The 18,183-nt window shown below is 36.9% G+C and overlaps 1 protein-coding gene across 15 annotated transcripts in view; it reads left to right on the top strand.

Moving 5' to 3' along the window:
* ANKRD28 (ankyrin repeat domain 28) overlaps positions 1-18,183 on the top strand; it is a 188,130-nt gene that overhangs the window by 78,206 nt on the left and 91,741 nt on the right. For all 15 annotated transcript variants that reach the window (XM_038002901.2, XM_008009212.3, XM_008009218.3 and 12 more), the window contains one exon: positions 14,428-14,506. In XM_038002901.2, coding sequence (XP_037858829.1) covers positions 14,428-14,506 — 79 coding nt within the window. The remainder of the gene's footprint in view (positions 1-14,427; positions 14,507-18,183) is intronic.

The following is an 18,183-nucleotide window of genomic DNA, read 5'->3' as shown; positions in this document are numbered from 1 at the left end:
TATTTCGGGTACACATGTGTTTTGTTTCACTCTTTCTGTTTCAAGTTTATTGAAAGAAGCCTGTTTAGCTTAATTGTACTTGGGCAACTGACACTTGACTAGCTCAAAAAATAATGAACTCATCATTTAGAACACATGTGTCTCTGTATATGAGAAATAACAGTTACAAATACTGTAGGTCAAAGTTTCATCATTGGTTTGGGAGATAAATATGTACAGTGAGGGTTTGGGGTTTTATTTGCACAGAAACTAGATTACTTCCCCCCCCACCCCACCCCAAGATTGCGTTGCACAGATCTCTGGTAATAAAATTTCTACTTTTATTCCTGATTCCATGTGGAACCAAATTGGTGCTTAGGGAGGGTACATGAGTATATAAAGGATAAGTAGTTTTTTCAGTTTTAGGTGACTTTTTTTCATTTTGAACATTAGTTCAGGAGAACAAAACTTCCTAAACCAACAAGAGAAATTACTGTTCTTAGGCTGGAAATATTGCAGAGCCTTTCTTCTGTCAATTCTTTGATATATTTTACCTCTTAATTCAGATGTGTTTTAATTGATATGTTGGAAGAATGGGTACACTTTCATAACCAACTCTTTCCTCCTCCTTTTAACCTTTTCAAAATTAGGAAATATAATAAACGTAAATTATATAAAACAAATGTACAATTTAATGAATATGTAAATGTAACCACGCTCCGGATCAGAAAACATCGTTAGCACCTCAGAAGTGCTCTTGTTGGTGACCACTTTATGATCAGAACTTTCCACCCCACCCCTCAGTGTAACCAGTAAATTTCTATAATAGTCTCTTTTGGTTTTCTTTATAACTTTGCCACCTACTTATTCTTCCCTAAGCAATACAATTTAATTTTGCATATTTTGAATCAAATAGATCATACGGTATATATTCTTCGAGTCTTGTGTTCTTTTGTGCAACGCTATTTTGTTTTAAAAATTTACCTAATTCCACTGAATGCATCCAACACAGTTTATCCATTCTGCTATTGATGTGTAATTGGGTTTTTTCACATTTTGTTTCTATTTTGAACGATGCAACTATTTGTAAACATGTCTTCTGATACACATAAGCGTGTGTTTCTATAATATAAATACTTGGCTATACATATATTCAGCTTTACTTGATAATGTGATATTAAACAACTTAAACTTCCATGAGCACTGTGTGAGAATTCTTACTGGTCCTCATCTTTGGACCACATTCTTGGTTTTTGAAGTATGTAGTGTACGATATGGTAAAGTGTTTATTTGGACATGGTCCAGTTTCCTAGCATATAGCTTCTAAAAAACCCTTGGAATGTCTGGGGTGATAAGTGTCTTTTTTATGGTTATGAGGCCCCTCAGCTTCAAGATGAGGGTTTGTCACCTGAAAGACCAACGCATGATTAGAGGGCTTTAACTTTTCAAACCCCCCATCCGCCAATCTCTGGAGAAAGAAGAGGGACTGCATGTTGAGTTGGCTACCAGTAGCGATTCGTTTAATCATGCTTATGTAATGAATCCTCTATAAAAGCCCAAAAGGACGGGGTTCAGGGATTTTCCAGTAGCTGAACATGTGGCAGTTCCTGGAGGGTGGTGCACCCAGAGAGGGAATGGAAGTTGCACATGCTTCCATGGAAGATGCGTGCCTTATACGTCTCTTTCATCTGGCTGTTCATCTGTACCCTTTTTTGTGTTGTTAATAAATCAGTAAATATAAATAAAGTGTTCCCAGAGTTATTCGAGGTCCTCTAGCAAACTAATCAAACCTGAGAAGGAGATAGTGGGCACCTCAATTTGTAGCCAGTTGGTGAGAAGTATAGGTGAAAACCTACTAGTAGCGACTGGCATCTGAAGTAAGGGGCAGTCTTTTGGGACTGAGCACTCTCTTTGAGATCTGATGCTGTCTTCAGGTAGATAGTGTCAGGATTGAATGGAATTAGAGTACACCCAGCTGGTGTCCTCTGGGGAGTTGCTTTGTTGTGTGAGGAAACAGCCTCCACACATCAAGTACTGGTTTTGTATAGAGTGATGTGTGAGTTGAAGGGGAAAACTGATTTTTCCTCCTACATAGTTGTATGTTGTTATTTTAGCTTGCTTTTTTATGACAGTTTCAGGCACATTTTATATGTTAATTAGACATGCACATAGCCAGTCTCTTTTATGAAGTACCTGTTAAATCTCCTGGGCCGGGCACGGTGGCTCACACCTGTAATCCCAACACTTTGGGAGGCCAAGGTGTGTGGGTCATTTGAGGTCAGGAGTTCACGACCAGCCTGGTCAACATGGTGAAACACTATCTCTACTAAAAATACAAAAATTAGCCAGACATGGTGGTGGGCATCTGTAGTCCCAGCTAGTCGGGAGGCTGAGGCAGGAGAATCGCTTGAACCCTGGAGGTGGAGGTTACAGTGAGCTGAGATTGTGCCACTGCACTCCAGCCTAGGTGACAGTGAGACTTTGTCTGAAAAATAAATACATACATACATAAATAAATCTCCTGCCTATTTTTGAGTTGTCTCTTACCTAATTTGCAGCAAGTCTTTTTATATTCTGGATATGAGCCCTTTTTGACCTGCATGTGTTACAGATACCTTCTCCCATTCCAATTTGTCTTTTTAAAATTCTTTATGGTGTCATTAAACATGAGGTCTTAATTTTTTATGCCTTGTTTTTCAGTTTTTAAAAAATAGTTAATGCTTTTGATGTCTTGTTTCAGAAGTCTTTTCCTAACTTGAGTTGTAAAGATAATATTCCATATTTATATATGAGTGCTTTTAACATTTTGCTGTTTACATTTAGTTTTATAATATATTTGCAGTTAAATTTTACATATAATGTGAGGTAGTGGTTTGGGTTTGGTTTTGGTTTTTGTTTTCATTCTTTTCCAAATAGGTACCACATTGTCCCAGCATAATTTAAATGCCCATATTTTGTTGGGTGGTTTTCTTATTTTTGAGTTTTAAGAGTTCTTTATATCTTCTGAATTCAAGTTCTCTGTCAGATCTGTGATTTGCAAGCATTTTCTCCCAATGCGTGCTTTGTCTTTTTATCCTCTTAACTGTGTCTTTCTCAGTACAAGTAAAGTCTTATTTTGATGAAGTTTAATTCATTAACTTCATGGATTTTGCTTTTGGTATTGCATCTAAGAGCTTTTAATGCAACCCATGGTTTTCTCCTAAGTGTAATAATTTTAGATTTGGGAAATAGGTCTATGATTCCTTTTAAGTTAACATTTGCTTTAGGTGTTAGGTATAGATGGTGGTTTAGTTTTTTGTCATGTGGTTATCGAGGACCGTTTGTTGAAAATATTATACATTGACTTGCCTTTGTGCTTTAGTCAAAAATCAATCATATTTGTGTGGGTTTATTTCTAGACATAAATTTAAGCTTTTTAATATCTACAAGAAATCCCGTGAGGATTTTTATTGTGGTTGCATTGAATCTGTAGATCAAATTGAGGAAAACTGGCATTTTAGCAATAGTGAGTCTTCCAATTCATGTACATGGCATCTCTCATCATTTACTTAGGTGTTGTTTGATTTTTTGGGGGGTGTTTTGTAGTTTTCAGCATACAAATCTTGCAATTTTTTTTTCTTTTTTGACATGGAGTCTTACTCTGTTACCCAGGCAGGAGTGCAGTCTTGGCTCACTGCAACCTCCATCTCCTGGGTTCAAGCAATTCTCCTGCCTCAGCCTCTCAAGTAGCTGGGATTACAGGCGCACACCACCACATGCAGCTAATTTATGTATTTTTAGTAGAGGCAGGGTTTCGCCATGTTGGCCAGGCTGGTCTTGAATTCTTAACCTCAGGTGATCTGCCCACCTTTAGCCTCCCATAGTACTGGGTTTATAGGAGTGAGCCACTGCATCTGGCGCAAATCTTGCAAATTTTTATTAGATTTATACTTAAGCATTTATTTTCCTTCTCTTTTTATCTTTTGATACTATTGTAAATGATACCTTTTTTTAGTATAACTTTCACTTATTAATTGCTAGTAAGAAATATAGTTGGTTTTGTATATTGACCTTGCATTCAACAACTTTTCTAAACTTAGTCTAGGATTTTTTTTTTTTTTAAGATTCCTTGGGATTTTCTTTATAAATAATATGCCATCTATGACTAAATATACTTTTCTTTCTTTTTTCTCAATTGATAAGTTTTTTTGCTTTTCCTTATTTTACTGACAAGTACTTGAGTAGGAACGGTGAGACTAGACATTTTGGCCTCATTCCTATCTCAGAAAAAAAGCATTCACTCTCACCATTAAATTACCTGTCAGCTGTAGATTTTTGTAAATACGCTTTATTGGGTTAAGAAAATTCCCCTCTAAGTTTGCTGAGAGTTTTAAAAATTACAAGCTAGCCGTGTGTGGTGGTGTGCGCCTGTAATCCCAGCTACTCAGGATGCTGAGACAGGAGAATCGCTTGGACCTGGAAGGTGGAGGTTGCAGTGAGCCGAGATCGGGCCACTGCATTCTAACCTGGGCAACAGAGGGAGACTCTGTCTCAAAAAAATAAATAAATAAATATATAAAGATCATGAGTAGATATTGGGTTTTGGTAAATGTGATGATTATATGACCTTTCTTTTTATTAGTCTGCTAATATGTTGAATTTACTCCATTTGGTTCTAGTTGAATAAGACTTGTGATCACAGAATAAACCCCAGTTGGTCGTGATGTAGTACCCTTTTCATATATTGCTGAATGCAGTTTGCTGATATTTAGTTGAAGATATTTACATCTGTGTTGATGGGGGATATTCATCTCTGTTTTGGTTTTTGTTTGTGTTTTCGTAATATCTTTGTCTGGTTTTGGTATCAGGATAATAATGTTGGCTTCAATATCTTTTTATGTTTTGGGGATTTTATTGATAATCCCCTCTTAGTTTTGATACAGATTATTTTTTCCTTTGGTCATTCTGACTAGAAGATTACTAATTATATTTATCTTTTCAAAGAATCAGCTTTTGAGTTCACTAATATTCTGTTTTTGTTTTGTTTTCATCTTTATCATTTTCATCCTGCTTTTTTTTTTGCTGGTTATTTTGCCCTTTTTTTCTAGTTTAAGTGAAAGCTTAAATTATTAAGACCTTTTCTGATACAAACATTTAATACATAAATTGCTCTCTATTGCTTTAACTTTATCCCCAAAATTTTAATGTGTTGTATTCATTTTCATTCCATTCAAAATATTTTTCTAGTGTTCTTGGAGCCTTCCTCTTTACATGGGTTATTTAGAATTCGTTTTCTACATTTATTCTACTTTACTACTGAAATATTCTTTGAATCTCAAATACTTGGCACCTTTCAAATTGTCAGGTTATCTTTCTGTTATTTATTTCCAATTTAATTTTGTTATGGCCAAAGAACATACTTTGTATGATTTTGATTTATTTTAATGTGTTACGGTTTGGTTTTGGCTCAGAATATGGTTTATGTTTATGTTTCAAGTGCTTTTGAAAATAAATGATATTGTTTGGATGTTTGTCCCCTCCAAATCTCTTGTTGAAATGTGATCTTCAATCTTGGAGGTGGAGTCTAATGGGAAGTGTTTGGATCATGGGGGCAGATCCTTTATAAATGGGTTGGTGCCTTCCCAGCAGTAAATGTGAGTTCTGGCTCTCCTACTTCATGCAACAGCTGGTTGTTTAAAGAGCTTGGCACCCGCTCTTCTCTCTCGATACCTCTTTTCACCTTGTGACACCCCTGCTTTCCTTTCGCCTTCTGCCACCATTGTAAGCTTCCTGAGGCCCTCACCAGAAGCAGATGCTGGTGCCATCCCTTTTTTTTTTTTTTTTTTTTTTTTTTTGAGACAGAGTTTCGATCTGTCACCCAGGCTGGAGTGCAGTGATGGGATCTTGGCTCACTGCAACCTCCACGTCCCGGGTTCAAGCGATTCTGTTGCCTCAGCCTCCTGAGTAGCTGGGATTACAGGTGCCCACCACCATGCCTGGCTGATTTTTGTGTTTTTAGTAGAGATGGTGTTTCACCGTGTTGGCCAGGCTGGTCTCCAACTCCTGTCCTCAGGTGATCCACCTGCCTGGGTTTCCCACAGTGCTGGGATTACAGGCACAAGCCACTGTGCCTGGCCTGGTGCCATGCTTCTTACACAGCCTGTAGAACCATAAGCCAAATAAACCTCTTTTCTTTGTAGATTAACCCACCCTCAGATATTCCTTTGTAGCAATGCAAAGCAGACTGATCCAATGTTCATCATTTTGTTGCATGCTATAAACTGTACAATAATTTTACAAAGTAAATAAGATGTTTTAAGTGCTTTATGCAATGGTTGCACGTAATAGAAATCTTCAGGTTTACTCTCCTTTTCTTAGACGCTGTCCGCATTGTACATAGTTACTACAGGAACTGCCATGTTAATCATCCCCTACTTTCAGTTAATATAGAAGTAAGCATTAAATTTATGAGCAAATTTGGTGAGCACCAAATTAAGCCAGTCAGATATTCTTCTGGGAGATTGAATTAAGAGAGTTCTCCTTGGGCTGCTGAAGTTCTAAGAGTAAATGTCAGGTGTTGTGATGGCTTATTCCCTACCATGAAAAAAAGTGTTCTGTGAAGGCAGAAAAATCTGCTCATGTGCAAAGAAGAAACAGAGACAAAAGACAGAGTCCTGAGTATTTCAAGTGTTTTATTTCATTTGTTCTTATGACTTAGCCACATGCCTGCCTTTCCTCAATTTTGGTTGTTCAGTACTCAATTCCAGTAGATGCCTCAGTGTCCTTCCTGTAAATCAATTTTGCCTAAACTGGTTTAAGTTAGATTTCTGTACCTAGTAATGCTTTCTAATATATATATGTATTCAATAATAGTAATTATTGAGGATGATAATAGAAATGTGTACTATTTATAATTTTTCCTTAAAGTTACATTGGTCTGATAAATGCTAGTGATTTTTCATATAATCTGAAACTTTAAGGTTCCACAGAGGTTTTCAAAGTATGCCTTGGAGGAAAAGGACCATAGCATACATCTTGGAACTGGTTTTAACAGTTATTTTACAGTTGTCTGTCAGAGGTAGTTCTAAAATGTGCTTCATTCTCATACCCAAAATCAATATGGAAGTCTTCTACCACCTATAACACATTAGCATATCATTGAATCATGGCAAGTGTTGCATAATTTGTTAAATCCTTTCTAGTACCTATAAGGTACGTAACTTTAAGCCAGGTATTATGTGGACATAGACAGTTTGTTTTCTCTAGATACTTTTTACCAAATTATGAAGCCATGACATAAACCCAAAACTGAGTATTAACAAGAATGCCACCTTATATGGTACAGATAATAATGTTGTAATAGGAGTATAGGATGGATAAATCTCAGTGGACTGACATGGTCCTGAAGACTTTGTGAAAGAAATAGAAACTGAACTGGGCCTTGAAGAGTAGAGGGAATTCAGGTAGTGGAAAGACATTCTGGCCAGAGGGAATATGTGTACAGATGAAAATGTGCCATGTATTCTGTGTCTGTTATGGTTCCAGCTCTTGGTTAGTAGTTTTTGAATATGAGGTTAAGGAGGCAGAATGGAAGTGATTGGTGATGGTGACAACAACCAGTAAAGGTGATTGAGCAGAGTTGCAAGTGAGATAGTGAAAGTGAAATTGCTTCCAAGTCTTATCTGCTGGCAGGTAAGCCTGTTGGATCTCCGATGTGGTCTGAGAATGAGATCCTGGAAGGGTGATAGTAAATTTTAAAATGACGTTAACTAAAAACACAATGTGAATATTCTCCCAAATAGCTGTAAGAGTACTAAGCATGACTTCTGTACCAGAGTAAGCCAGAATTATCTTGCTTGAAGTAGCTGTAGGATTCACCAATATCTTACAGAGCTATATCCTTAAGATTGAGGTTCGCCATGATGCTTCCCTGAGTGCAGATCTCGAGGACAGCAGGATAATCAAAACTTATTTTATAAAGGTGCAAGAGAAGAGTGGATCTGATGAGTCCTAGCCAGGTCCACCTGAGTTCTGGGGACCATAACCTGAGCATTGATGATATGTAAATATTTATCAGGGAAGTTTTAGTCTGATAGCAATAGGAATGGAAGCAAAAAGCATCATGATAGGGGCAAGAAAGAGAGCGACTATTAGGTGTAAATGGGAAAAATAGAGAAAGGACAGAAGAATACAAAGAAAACTGTGCTGTTGATGAGAAAAAAGTGAAGTCAGACTACAGAATGCTTTGAGGGAGAATGATTAGTTTTAAGTGGACTGTGATCAAGCTGGTAGAGGAATATTATAAATAGAGGCAGCATAGTACATTAACAGCATAGCATGCACCTCGGAGTCCAGCTATCTGTGCTTGAGTCTGATTCTGCCACTTCCTGTGATCTTGAATGAGTTTCTTAAACTTTTCTGTTTTGATTTCCTTATCTGTAAAATAAGGAGATACAGTTGCATACTTAACCCTATTTGGTAAGTGCTTAAAGCAGCCCTGGCAGAAAGTAAGCACTAGGTAAGTGTTAATTGTTTTGTTTGCTGTTACTACTAGTCTTCCTAAGGAGTTATAGCTAGTGTACATGAACATTTTTAAGACCTGGACAAGGGCAGAATTACAGACCTGTATCATTGCTCTAAAGGTTGTGGTTGAATCCAACCGAAGTGGATGAATTCTGAGTCACTTTTAAGTATTTTGCCCTGAACAAATATTTGTCTTTCACTTTGTCATTTTTTTCTTTTCACTTCCCTATTACTCTATATGTTTCCTCTTAGAGCTTGATCTTGAAATCTGCATTAAGGTAAAACTTCCGCTGAAAATGTACAAATACAGTCTTAGTTCCAGATTTAATTTAAGTCACCTCATGGGTCTAACCCTTTGCCTGTCCTGAGCTTGGCATCCCACCATAGATTCTTTTTCTCACAGCCTCCTTTATTCCTGTTATCTAAGCTTTCCTAGTGTTTTTTTTTTTTTTTTTTTTTTTTTTTTTTTTAGCTTGCTTCTAAGGTTCATTGTAACATAATACATAAATTAAAGAATAATTCAGGGTGCTTCTGAATACTTTTTAAACACTTATTTTGAAGAAATTATAGACACACCAGAAATTTCAGATGGTACAGCACAGCGCAATGTTTCCATCGTGAGATTCCTTCAGTGGTGATAACTTTTAGTGCATTGTCAAAACCAGGAAATTGGTATTGGCACAATACAACTAACTAGACTACAGACCTTAATTTGATTTCAGCAGTTGTTGCAAGCACTCATTTGGGGGAGAGGGGTTGTGTGTGGTGTGTGGTAATTGTGGTGATGGCTTTGTGCATGAATCGGCATTTTGGCACATGTGTAACCACTAGCACATCCAAGATACAGAACCATTCCATCACCACAGAGAAATTCTCTCATGTTTCGACTACTTGTGTAGCACTTCAGTAATGCACTGTCTCAGCTCATGCCTATGACCCAACCCCAGAGTAATTAACAATCATTGGTCTTATTTAGGCCAGAACTTTTAATGTATTTCACCTTCTGTCTCTCAAGATAATTGCTGTAAGAGCTAAAACTGTTTTTTGTTTTTATTTGGGGAGAGTAAGCAATCACTTTTTGTAGTCCTAATCATATGTATAAAATACCTTTCATAGCACTTATGTAAGAGCTGTAAGAAAAATGTATTTCCTTAAAGGTATATGATTGACAGTCTACTATAAAGACACATGCTCACGTGTGTTTATTGTAGCACTATTTACAATAGCAAAGACTTGGAAACGATGACAGACTGGATAAAGAAAATGTGGCATGTATACACCATGGAATACTATGCAGCCATAAAAAACAATGAGTTCATGTCCTTTGCAGGGACATGGCTGAAGTTGGAAGCCATCATTCTCAGCAAACTAACACAGGAACAGAAAACTGAACACTGCATGTTCTCACTCATAAGTGGGAGATGAACAATGAGAACACATGGACACCGGGAGGGGAACATCACACACCAGAGCCTGTCACAGGGTGGGGGAGCAAGGGAAGGGAGAGCTTTAGGACAAATACTTAATGTGTGCAGGGCTTAAAACCTAGATGATGGGTTGATAGATGCAGCAAACCACCATGGCACATGTATACCTATGTAACAAACCTGCATGTTCTGCACATGCATCCCAGAACTTAAAGTAAAACTTTAAAAAAGTATATAAAGTATATGATTGAATGAGTTCAAAAACTTCAGTCTGGTGTGTATTTAATAATTCTATTTGGGACTATTTTGGAATAATAGAACATTGAGATGTAATGGCTTCTAAACTAAACTGACTTAAGAAAAAATATTTTAATGGGCACCTAGTACTTACAAAATGCCTGGTTATGGGAAATTATTTTTAGAATTTTTATTACGATGCTTCTCAGTTGATTGAATAAAGTTATTTTTAATTTTTTCTGTTTTGTTTTTCTTTGTAAAACATGTACCTGTAGAAGACTACAAATAATGAAAAATAACTCTTACACACTCAGACCCTAGTCAACAAACTTATTTCCCCAGGGGTAAGATTACTGTGTTCATTTTTTGAGTATTCTTCCAGAGATATTTCATACATATTCAAGCCTAAGTGTATGTAGAACCTTTTAACTACAGTGGTTCTGAACCTGCATTTTTCGTTTAATGCTGTGCTTTAGAGATTGTTCCATTGATAAGGAACACTGAGGTCTGCTTCTTATTTTACACTGGAAGCACAATATTTCATTGTGTGGATGTACAACTAGAAGACCTCTCATCTGATATATGGTAGTTGGGAATTCTAAAATGTGATCTCTGAGCATTTCAGTGTGACTGTGTATTTCCAGCCTTTTTTTTTTTTTAAAGTTAGGCCAAGGCTTTTTCATTGGATGTGGAGTCCACTGACAGGTAGGTGTTCAGTGTTCTCTTCCTTGCTCAGACCATACTCAGAGTGCATTATCTGTAACTTCCATTTAGACTTTCTGTAGCTGATGTAAGAAATTAGACCCTTAAGAAATAATCTTAGGGCAAAACCCCTGTTTTTACTGTTTACTGTTTGCCTTAGTGTTTCCAATTATCTCAGTCATACCCAATTCAATAGCACTTTCCTTTTTTCAGTAGTTTGCTTTTATTGATTCTTCAGTTGTGGTAACAAACACAGCTTACCCTTGATAAACATACCCCATCATGGGGGCAGAACTGTATGGGTTTGTTAGTGGTAAACTGCGAGTCAGAATATTTAATGTGCCATAGTCATCTATTAATTTTACTCAGGAAGCCAAGGATATTGGTTAATCATGTGAGTCAGTTAAATAAAGATTAAGAGTTTGTTTGTGTTTTATAATTTTAGGTAACCATTTAGCAGACATTTAAGTTGTTTCTAGCATTTTGCCTCCTACGGTGATTCAATAAATATACTTAATCATTTACCTGGACACATGTAGGCCTTAAAAAAAAAAAAGTCTTAAAATAGAATTACTGTGTCTAAGGGGATTGTCACTTTTTAATTTTAATACATTTTGCTGAAAGAAATCTGAAATATTTTATTACCTAATTTTCAATGTTTAACTGTAGTAAAATATGATATATAAATTCTTTCTTTCAAAATCAGCCAGTTTTATTTCTCCCTTTTCTTCAAATTGATTTGCAGAGAGGAAAAACTGTGTTCATATGAATCATAAAACACATTAATGGGATTTGAGAGGCATTGAGTCATGGAATTCCAGACATCTCTCACACATGGATGACTCACTTTCTGTGTTGTTGTGCTATGTGTGTGGTGTATCTGGTGCAATACATGTTTCTCAGTTTCACTAAATCTGATCATATTTAAACACTCTAGGAAGATTGCTGTGTTAATGAGTAGCACTGAAAAGCCTAGGCAAAGTGTCCTTTCTTTAAAAAATGACTAAATTAGGACTCATCTTTGCATGTATTCTGTTACTATAGTGGTTCTGCGTTAGCTCTTTCAACAATTGTTTGTTGAATAATTTCTGTGCAGAGAATTCTGTTTCCTGGGGTGGTATATATTGGAATAAAAAACAAGGTCTTGTGGTAATTGTGGTGAGAGAAAGAACTCTTAGCTTATTGAACAATTTAACATTGGCACTATATCAACCTCCCTTTGCTGGAACACCTGTTACAAGGACAAAAGCAATATTAAAATTATAAGAAGAAATGTTTAATGAGACCAGTGGTAATTATATGTTACACACATTCCCCCCCGCCCCCACCAGAGAAGATCTTGCTCTCTTGCCCAGGCTGGAGTGCAGTGGCATGGTCATAGCTCACAGCAGCCTCAAGCTCCTGGACTCAAGCCATCCTCTTACCTCAGCCTGCTGAGTAGCTAGGACTACAGGTGCATGCCACCAACCCAGCTAATTTATTTACTTATTTATTTTTTATAGATATGAGGTCTCACTGTGTTGCCTAGGCTGGTGTAGAACTCCTGGCCTCAAGTGATCCTCCCATCACAGCCTCCCAAATGTTAAGATACCTCTTTATAATAACGTCATATACTATAGCTAAGCCTTTTTTTGGATTGCCTGTAGATATTTAATCCTTCTTTTGCCTAGCAAGCAGGTTTTTACTTTAATTCTCAATGGCCCGACTATTTTTTCTTAAAGTAATTAAGGGATTCCTAAACAAGAAAGTAGTTACAAAGTGAAGTATAATTTTTCATTTGTTTAAATCTTGAAAACTGTAGTAGTATTCTGTTATGGTAAGAGGCCCCCAAATACAGTACCTACTTTAAATAAGTTTATTTCTCTTAATAGCCTGAAAGTCAGTGGTCCAAGCTGGTAAAGCAACTCTTTTCTGTAGGATTATTTATTCCAGATCTTGTTGCTTGACAGAATGCTAGTATATTGGCCTACATTTGCATGGTCAAAGGGGCTCAGTTTCACATGTGCCTTCTAGACTGTGGGAAGCAGGAAGCAATTAGCCCTATTCTAGAGTAGTTGTCCTTTTTTATCTCTTGAGACAGAGTCTCGCTCCATCGCCCAGGCTGGAGTGCAGTGGCACGATCTCAGCTCACTGCAAGCTCCGCCTTCCGGGTTCACGCCATTCTCCTGCCTCAGCCTCCCGAGAAGTTGGGACTACAGGCGCCCGCCACCACGCCAGGCTAATTTTTTTTTTTTTTTTAAGTAGAGACGGGGTTTCACCATGTTAGCGAGGATGGTCTTGATCTCCTGACCTCATGATCCACCTGCCTTGGCCTCCCAAAGTGCTGGGACTACAGGCGTTAGCCACCGCGCCCGGCCTAGAGTAGTTGTCTTTTAAGTTGAAGATGACCTGGAAGTTGTGCCTGTTATTAATTTCCACTCACATACCATTGGTCCACACTAAGCAACAACTTCAAGGGAGGCTCGGAATGTATTCTCTCATTGGGTGGCTAAGTGACCAGCTAAAATTTTATTCCTGTGGACAAACAATCTGTCACAAAAGCCTTTATCAAAAATTAAGGACGTAAGTTTCAATATAAGTATTTCTGAATAGTTTTTTAAAAATGCAGCCAAGTCAGTAATACTCTGTTGTAACTTTAGATAGGGTATCTATGAATTAAAAATCCCTGAATGTGACATTACTGTAAAGCCTTGCATCTTGAACTGGAGAGCACTGTTGTTTTCTGGTAGGAGGTCCATGAAACATGCATTAGAGGTAGCTTCTTTTCCTAGAGGAAGATTTGGATGAGTATGTATTTTTTATATTGAAACAGACATGAATGTATTTTGGAAATGAAAGTAAAACTGGCAGGAATGTTAAGAAAAAACTTAAAATTGCTTTAAAGTATAATGTCAAATCCCCAGAAATATTTTCTCTTTTTGTCCCTGAGGGTACTCTTGTGGAAACATTTTGATAAGCAAATCTTTTAGTTTGTTAAGGTTTATTTTATTCAATTAGGTTAACAGTTCTAAACTGTAAAACTGTGGAAATATACTGATGAAAAGATTAGTATGAAGTAAAATTTTCCTATATATATCAGCAGCACAAGCATCTTTATTCAAAGAAAGTCTAAGAAGCTATTTCATTGTCATTTTAGGTTTTTATTTTTATTCTTTGCTGCACTTTATACCACTATTTTAAGGTCAAAAATTTTTTTTTTAGGCTTTTGCCTTAGCAAGGAAATTCCCTGTGTTTTTGTTTGTTGTTTTTTTTTTTTTTTTTTTTTAATAGAGACAGGGTCCTGCTCTGTTACCCACGCTGGAGTGCAGTGGTGCAGTCATGGCTCACTGCAGCCTCATTCACTTGTATGCCTGGCTAATTGTTAAAAAAATTTTATAGAGACAAGGTCTTGCTGTGTTGCCCAGGCTGGTCACATCCTTTTTTTTTTTAATGGGGACTTGCAGACTAGGCTAGAGTTATAAAAGTAATAAGCTGATAAGTTAATAATGGCTTGGGGGGGGGGGTTGTTGTGGTTATTTAAACTATTATTAAAATTAACCTTATTTTAAAACGTATTTCCTACCTTTCCTTATTATCACAGGACAATGAAAAGCGAACCCCATTGCACGCTGCAGCTTACCTTGGAGATGCAGAAATCATTGAACTTCTTATTTTATCTGGTATGGTAACCTCTGAGTAATAAGAACACATTATTTATATTTTTGTTATTCTTAATGTTTCTCAGTCATAATTGACTATTTACTGCATGACCTGGTTGTTCATATTTGTTTTATCAGCTGAAACTTATTTTTGTATTCATTCTATAAATACTGATCACATATCTTCTTCTGGGTGCTTAGAGTACATTAAAGAACAAAACAAAGATTGCTGCCCTCTTGTAGCTTATACTCTGATAAGGAAAACAAGCAATAAATGCAAGTGAATTTTATAGTATATTAAATGGTAAGTGCTTTGAAAAAATGAAAAAGTAGATCAGGATAATCAAGATGGGATAGCATTGTATGTAAGGGGTTTTTTGGTTGTTTTTGTTTGTTTGTTTGTTTATTTTTGTTTTTTGAGATGGAGTCTCGCTCTGTTGCCAGGCTGGAGTGTAGTGGCATGATCTCAGCTCACTGCAACCTCCAACTCCCTGGTTCAAGTGATTATCCTGCCTCAGCCTCCCAAGTAGCTGGGATTACAGGCACGCACCTCCATACCCAGCTAATTTTTGTTTTTTTAGTAGAGACGGGGTTTCACCTTGTTGGCTAGAATGGTCTCTATATCCTGACCTCGTGATCTACCCGCCTCGGCCTCCCAAAGTGCTGGGATTACAGGAGTGAGCCACCATGCCCGGTATATAGGGTATTATATGTAACACAAGTTTATGGAATTTTCTACACAAATATCATCTAAGAAACAGTTTAGGACTTTGCATAAGAAGTCTACTGCTGCATTTTTTATTTTAACACAGAATTCTGATAATTTTTGTTTTGTCATAAGGATTATTTTATATGAGTCCACATGAAGGGTTTGGGTTTGTTTTTTTGTTTTTTGTTTTTCATTTTTTATTTTTACACCTAGGAGAAACTTTTCAAATGCTCAAAGTTGACTTAATCCCTTCCTTTTAAAAGTAAATGTTTGCAAAAAGTATTTTTAGTTACTTGTAGAAGGTTGACTTCCTGGTTTCTGTAAGTATGATAGTCAAATGAGTCTTATCATGAGCATGACAGTATATAGATGTCAGCTTTGAAATAAGCATTTGAAAGAATGCTTAGTTTCTTCTGAATAATCCAAGTACAAATCATGTGTAAAGTTAACCATGGTACTTGTATAAAAAGCTATTTGAACTTACCTTTGAAAGAATACTTTTTTAATTTTTCTTTGAGACAGAGTCTCGCTGAGTCGCCCAGGCTGGAGTGCAGTGGCACGATCTCAGCTCACTACAACCTCCCAGGTTCAAGGGATTCTCCTGCCTCAGCCTCCCGAGTAGCTGGGACTACAGGTGTGCGCCACCAGGCCCGGCTAATTTTTGTATTTTTAGTAGAGATGGGGTTTCACCATGGTGGCTAGGCTGGTCTTGAACTCTTGGTCTCAGGTGATTTGCCTGCCTCAGCCTCCCAAAGTGCTGAGATTATAAGTGTGAGGCACTCTTCACATAAAAAGTGAAAATACTTTAAATGCTTTATCAGTTTAAAGAGGTAATATAGCTCATGTAGCTATTTTTCAAAGGAAAAATACAGTTTTAGATGAATTTAATTGTTCTCAGTTCTCAATAAAAAAGTTAAGTTTTTACATTGGCCTTAGAGCTGTACATTATCTCCCCACCTCAGATTTCTTCTGACTTGAATTTCTACTACTCTCTTTTTATTTGCTCTGCTCTAACCCCTGGCCGCCTTCTACCTCTGGTTCTTTGTGCTGCTGTTTCCTTAGCCTTAAACCTTCCTCAGCCACTTACACTACACCCTGAACCTTTTCATGTCCTTGCTCAGATATCACCTCATCAACAAGATTTTCCTTGGTCACTGCCACTACCACCTAGTCCCCCTCTCCTGTTATCTTTTTTCCTTGTGCTTATTGTTATCTGACATCCTTTTTAAATTACTTGTTTACTGTCATTTTATCTCCTCCAGAATGTAAACTCCAAGAAGGCAGGCAGTTAGTCTACTTTGCCTTCCTGGCATATTTATTTAAAGTGCCTGGGATGGTGATTATAGCAATATAAGTTTAGACTGTGTCTCTTTTTCAGAAATTTGTTTACATTTTGCCGTTTCTCAAGTCTTTAATGGAAATGAGAATGGGAGAGATGGGGATGGGTACAAGTTGAGGGTTGAAGGGTGTCAGGTAAGTTGAAAGGGAAAGAAGGCGAATTATTTGTCTATGAGTGCAACTCAAGATCTTAGACTTTTTTCTCTTTAGACTTATCAGTTAGGCTCTAATTTAGGAAAAGTAAAACAAAAACTTACTTGGGTTTGGAGTAAAATTAGCTGGAGTAAAATCCAAGGCTAGATTTCCATTGAACTAGAACCTCAGCTTTCTACTTATAAACAAAAAAAAGAATAAAGAAATAAATCAGGCTTTGTGTTGCCATGAGAGACACTACAGGTAGTGTGAATGGCACAAGCTCTTTTGCCAGACAGATTTGGATGCAGTCCTGGCCTTACCTCTTAACCACCTCCATGATCTTTTGAAGTTTATTTGCTCTCTGAGCCTCAACTTCCTCATCTAAAAAAATGGGAATAATATAAATTTTATAGGTTTGAAGAAGCAAATGAGATTATGTCATTAAGATACCTAGAAAGTCCCTGGCATATAGTATTCAAAATTATGGCTGTTACTTTTTTAAGCAGCATTTCTATTTTTTCCTTCACTTTTTTGGTTCTGACAAGTAAATAAATTCGTTGGTATCAGGAATTGTCTTCTCTGTGACTTTTAGATATGATTTCTTTAAAATTCTCCCCTATCAGTTTTGAAGTCCATTATTACATTCTGAAATGATAAAGAATTTATTTCCACAATCTAGAAAGACAAAGGTTGAAAAAAAAATAGACTCTGTGTACTCTGGAGAAGTGTATTTATATGTTTTAAATTCTACAATCAAGAAACAGCTATTAAAGCTTTATATGATGTAAGTACCTTCCTGAACAGGGTAGGTATTTGCTCCCCTGAGCAAATAGTAAGGGCTCCTGTAATTTATGGATAACAGAGCTCTAAGAAGAAGATAAGTATTAATCAGGATGTGTGTTTAACTTATAAAAGTTGACACTATAGAGGATAACTGCCATAGCCTTTTATAAAAAATATCCTTTTACATAAATGAGGAAGGAACCAGGAGAGATTTTCTTTTTTTTTTTTTTGAGACGGAGTCTTGCTCTGTTGCCCAGGCTGGAGGGCAGTGGCGCCATCTGGGCTCAGTGCAACCTCCACCTACCAGGTTCAAATGATTTTCCTGCCTCAGCCTCCCAAGTAGCTGGGATTACAGACATTCACCCTCAGGCCCAACTAATTTTTGTATTTTTAGTAGAGATGGGATTTCACCATGTTGGCCAGACTGGTGTCGAACTCATGACCTCAGGTGATCCACCCACCTCGGCCTCCCAAAGTGCTGGGATTACAGGCATGAGCCACTACACCCGGCCCAGGAGAGATTTTGAAATCTGAACCAGAAACCTGATCAGGAAGAAATTTTGGTTGGTGGATATTTCTTCAGTTTGTTCATGTTATATCCATTTTAAATTCCTATTAACTCTTTAAATTAAAAGTTGATTAGGACAGTTTTATAGAAGATATACTACACATTTTAGAAGTCAAGTATAAGCTAACCAATGAATTCTTAGTTTTATATTGGAAATAGATTTCC

Source organism: Chlorocebus sabaeus, chromosome 15, assembly GCF_047675955.1.
Source record: "Chlorocebus sabaeus isolate Y175 chromosome 15, mChlSab1.0.hap1, whole genome shotgun sequence".
NCBI classification, from domain to species: Eukaryota; Metazoa; Chordata; class Mammalia; order Primates; family Cercopithecidae; genus Chlorocebus; species Chlorocebus sabaeus.
This window is presented reverse-complemented; position numbering and strand designations above follow the sequence as displayed.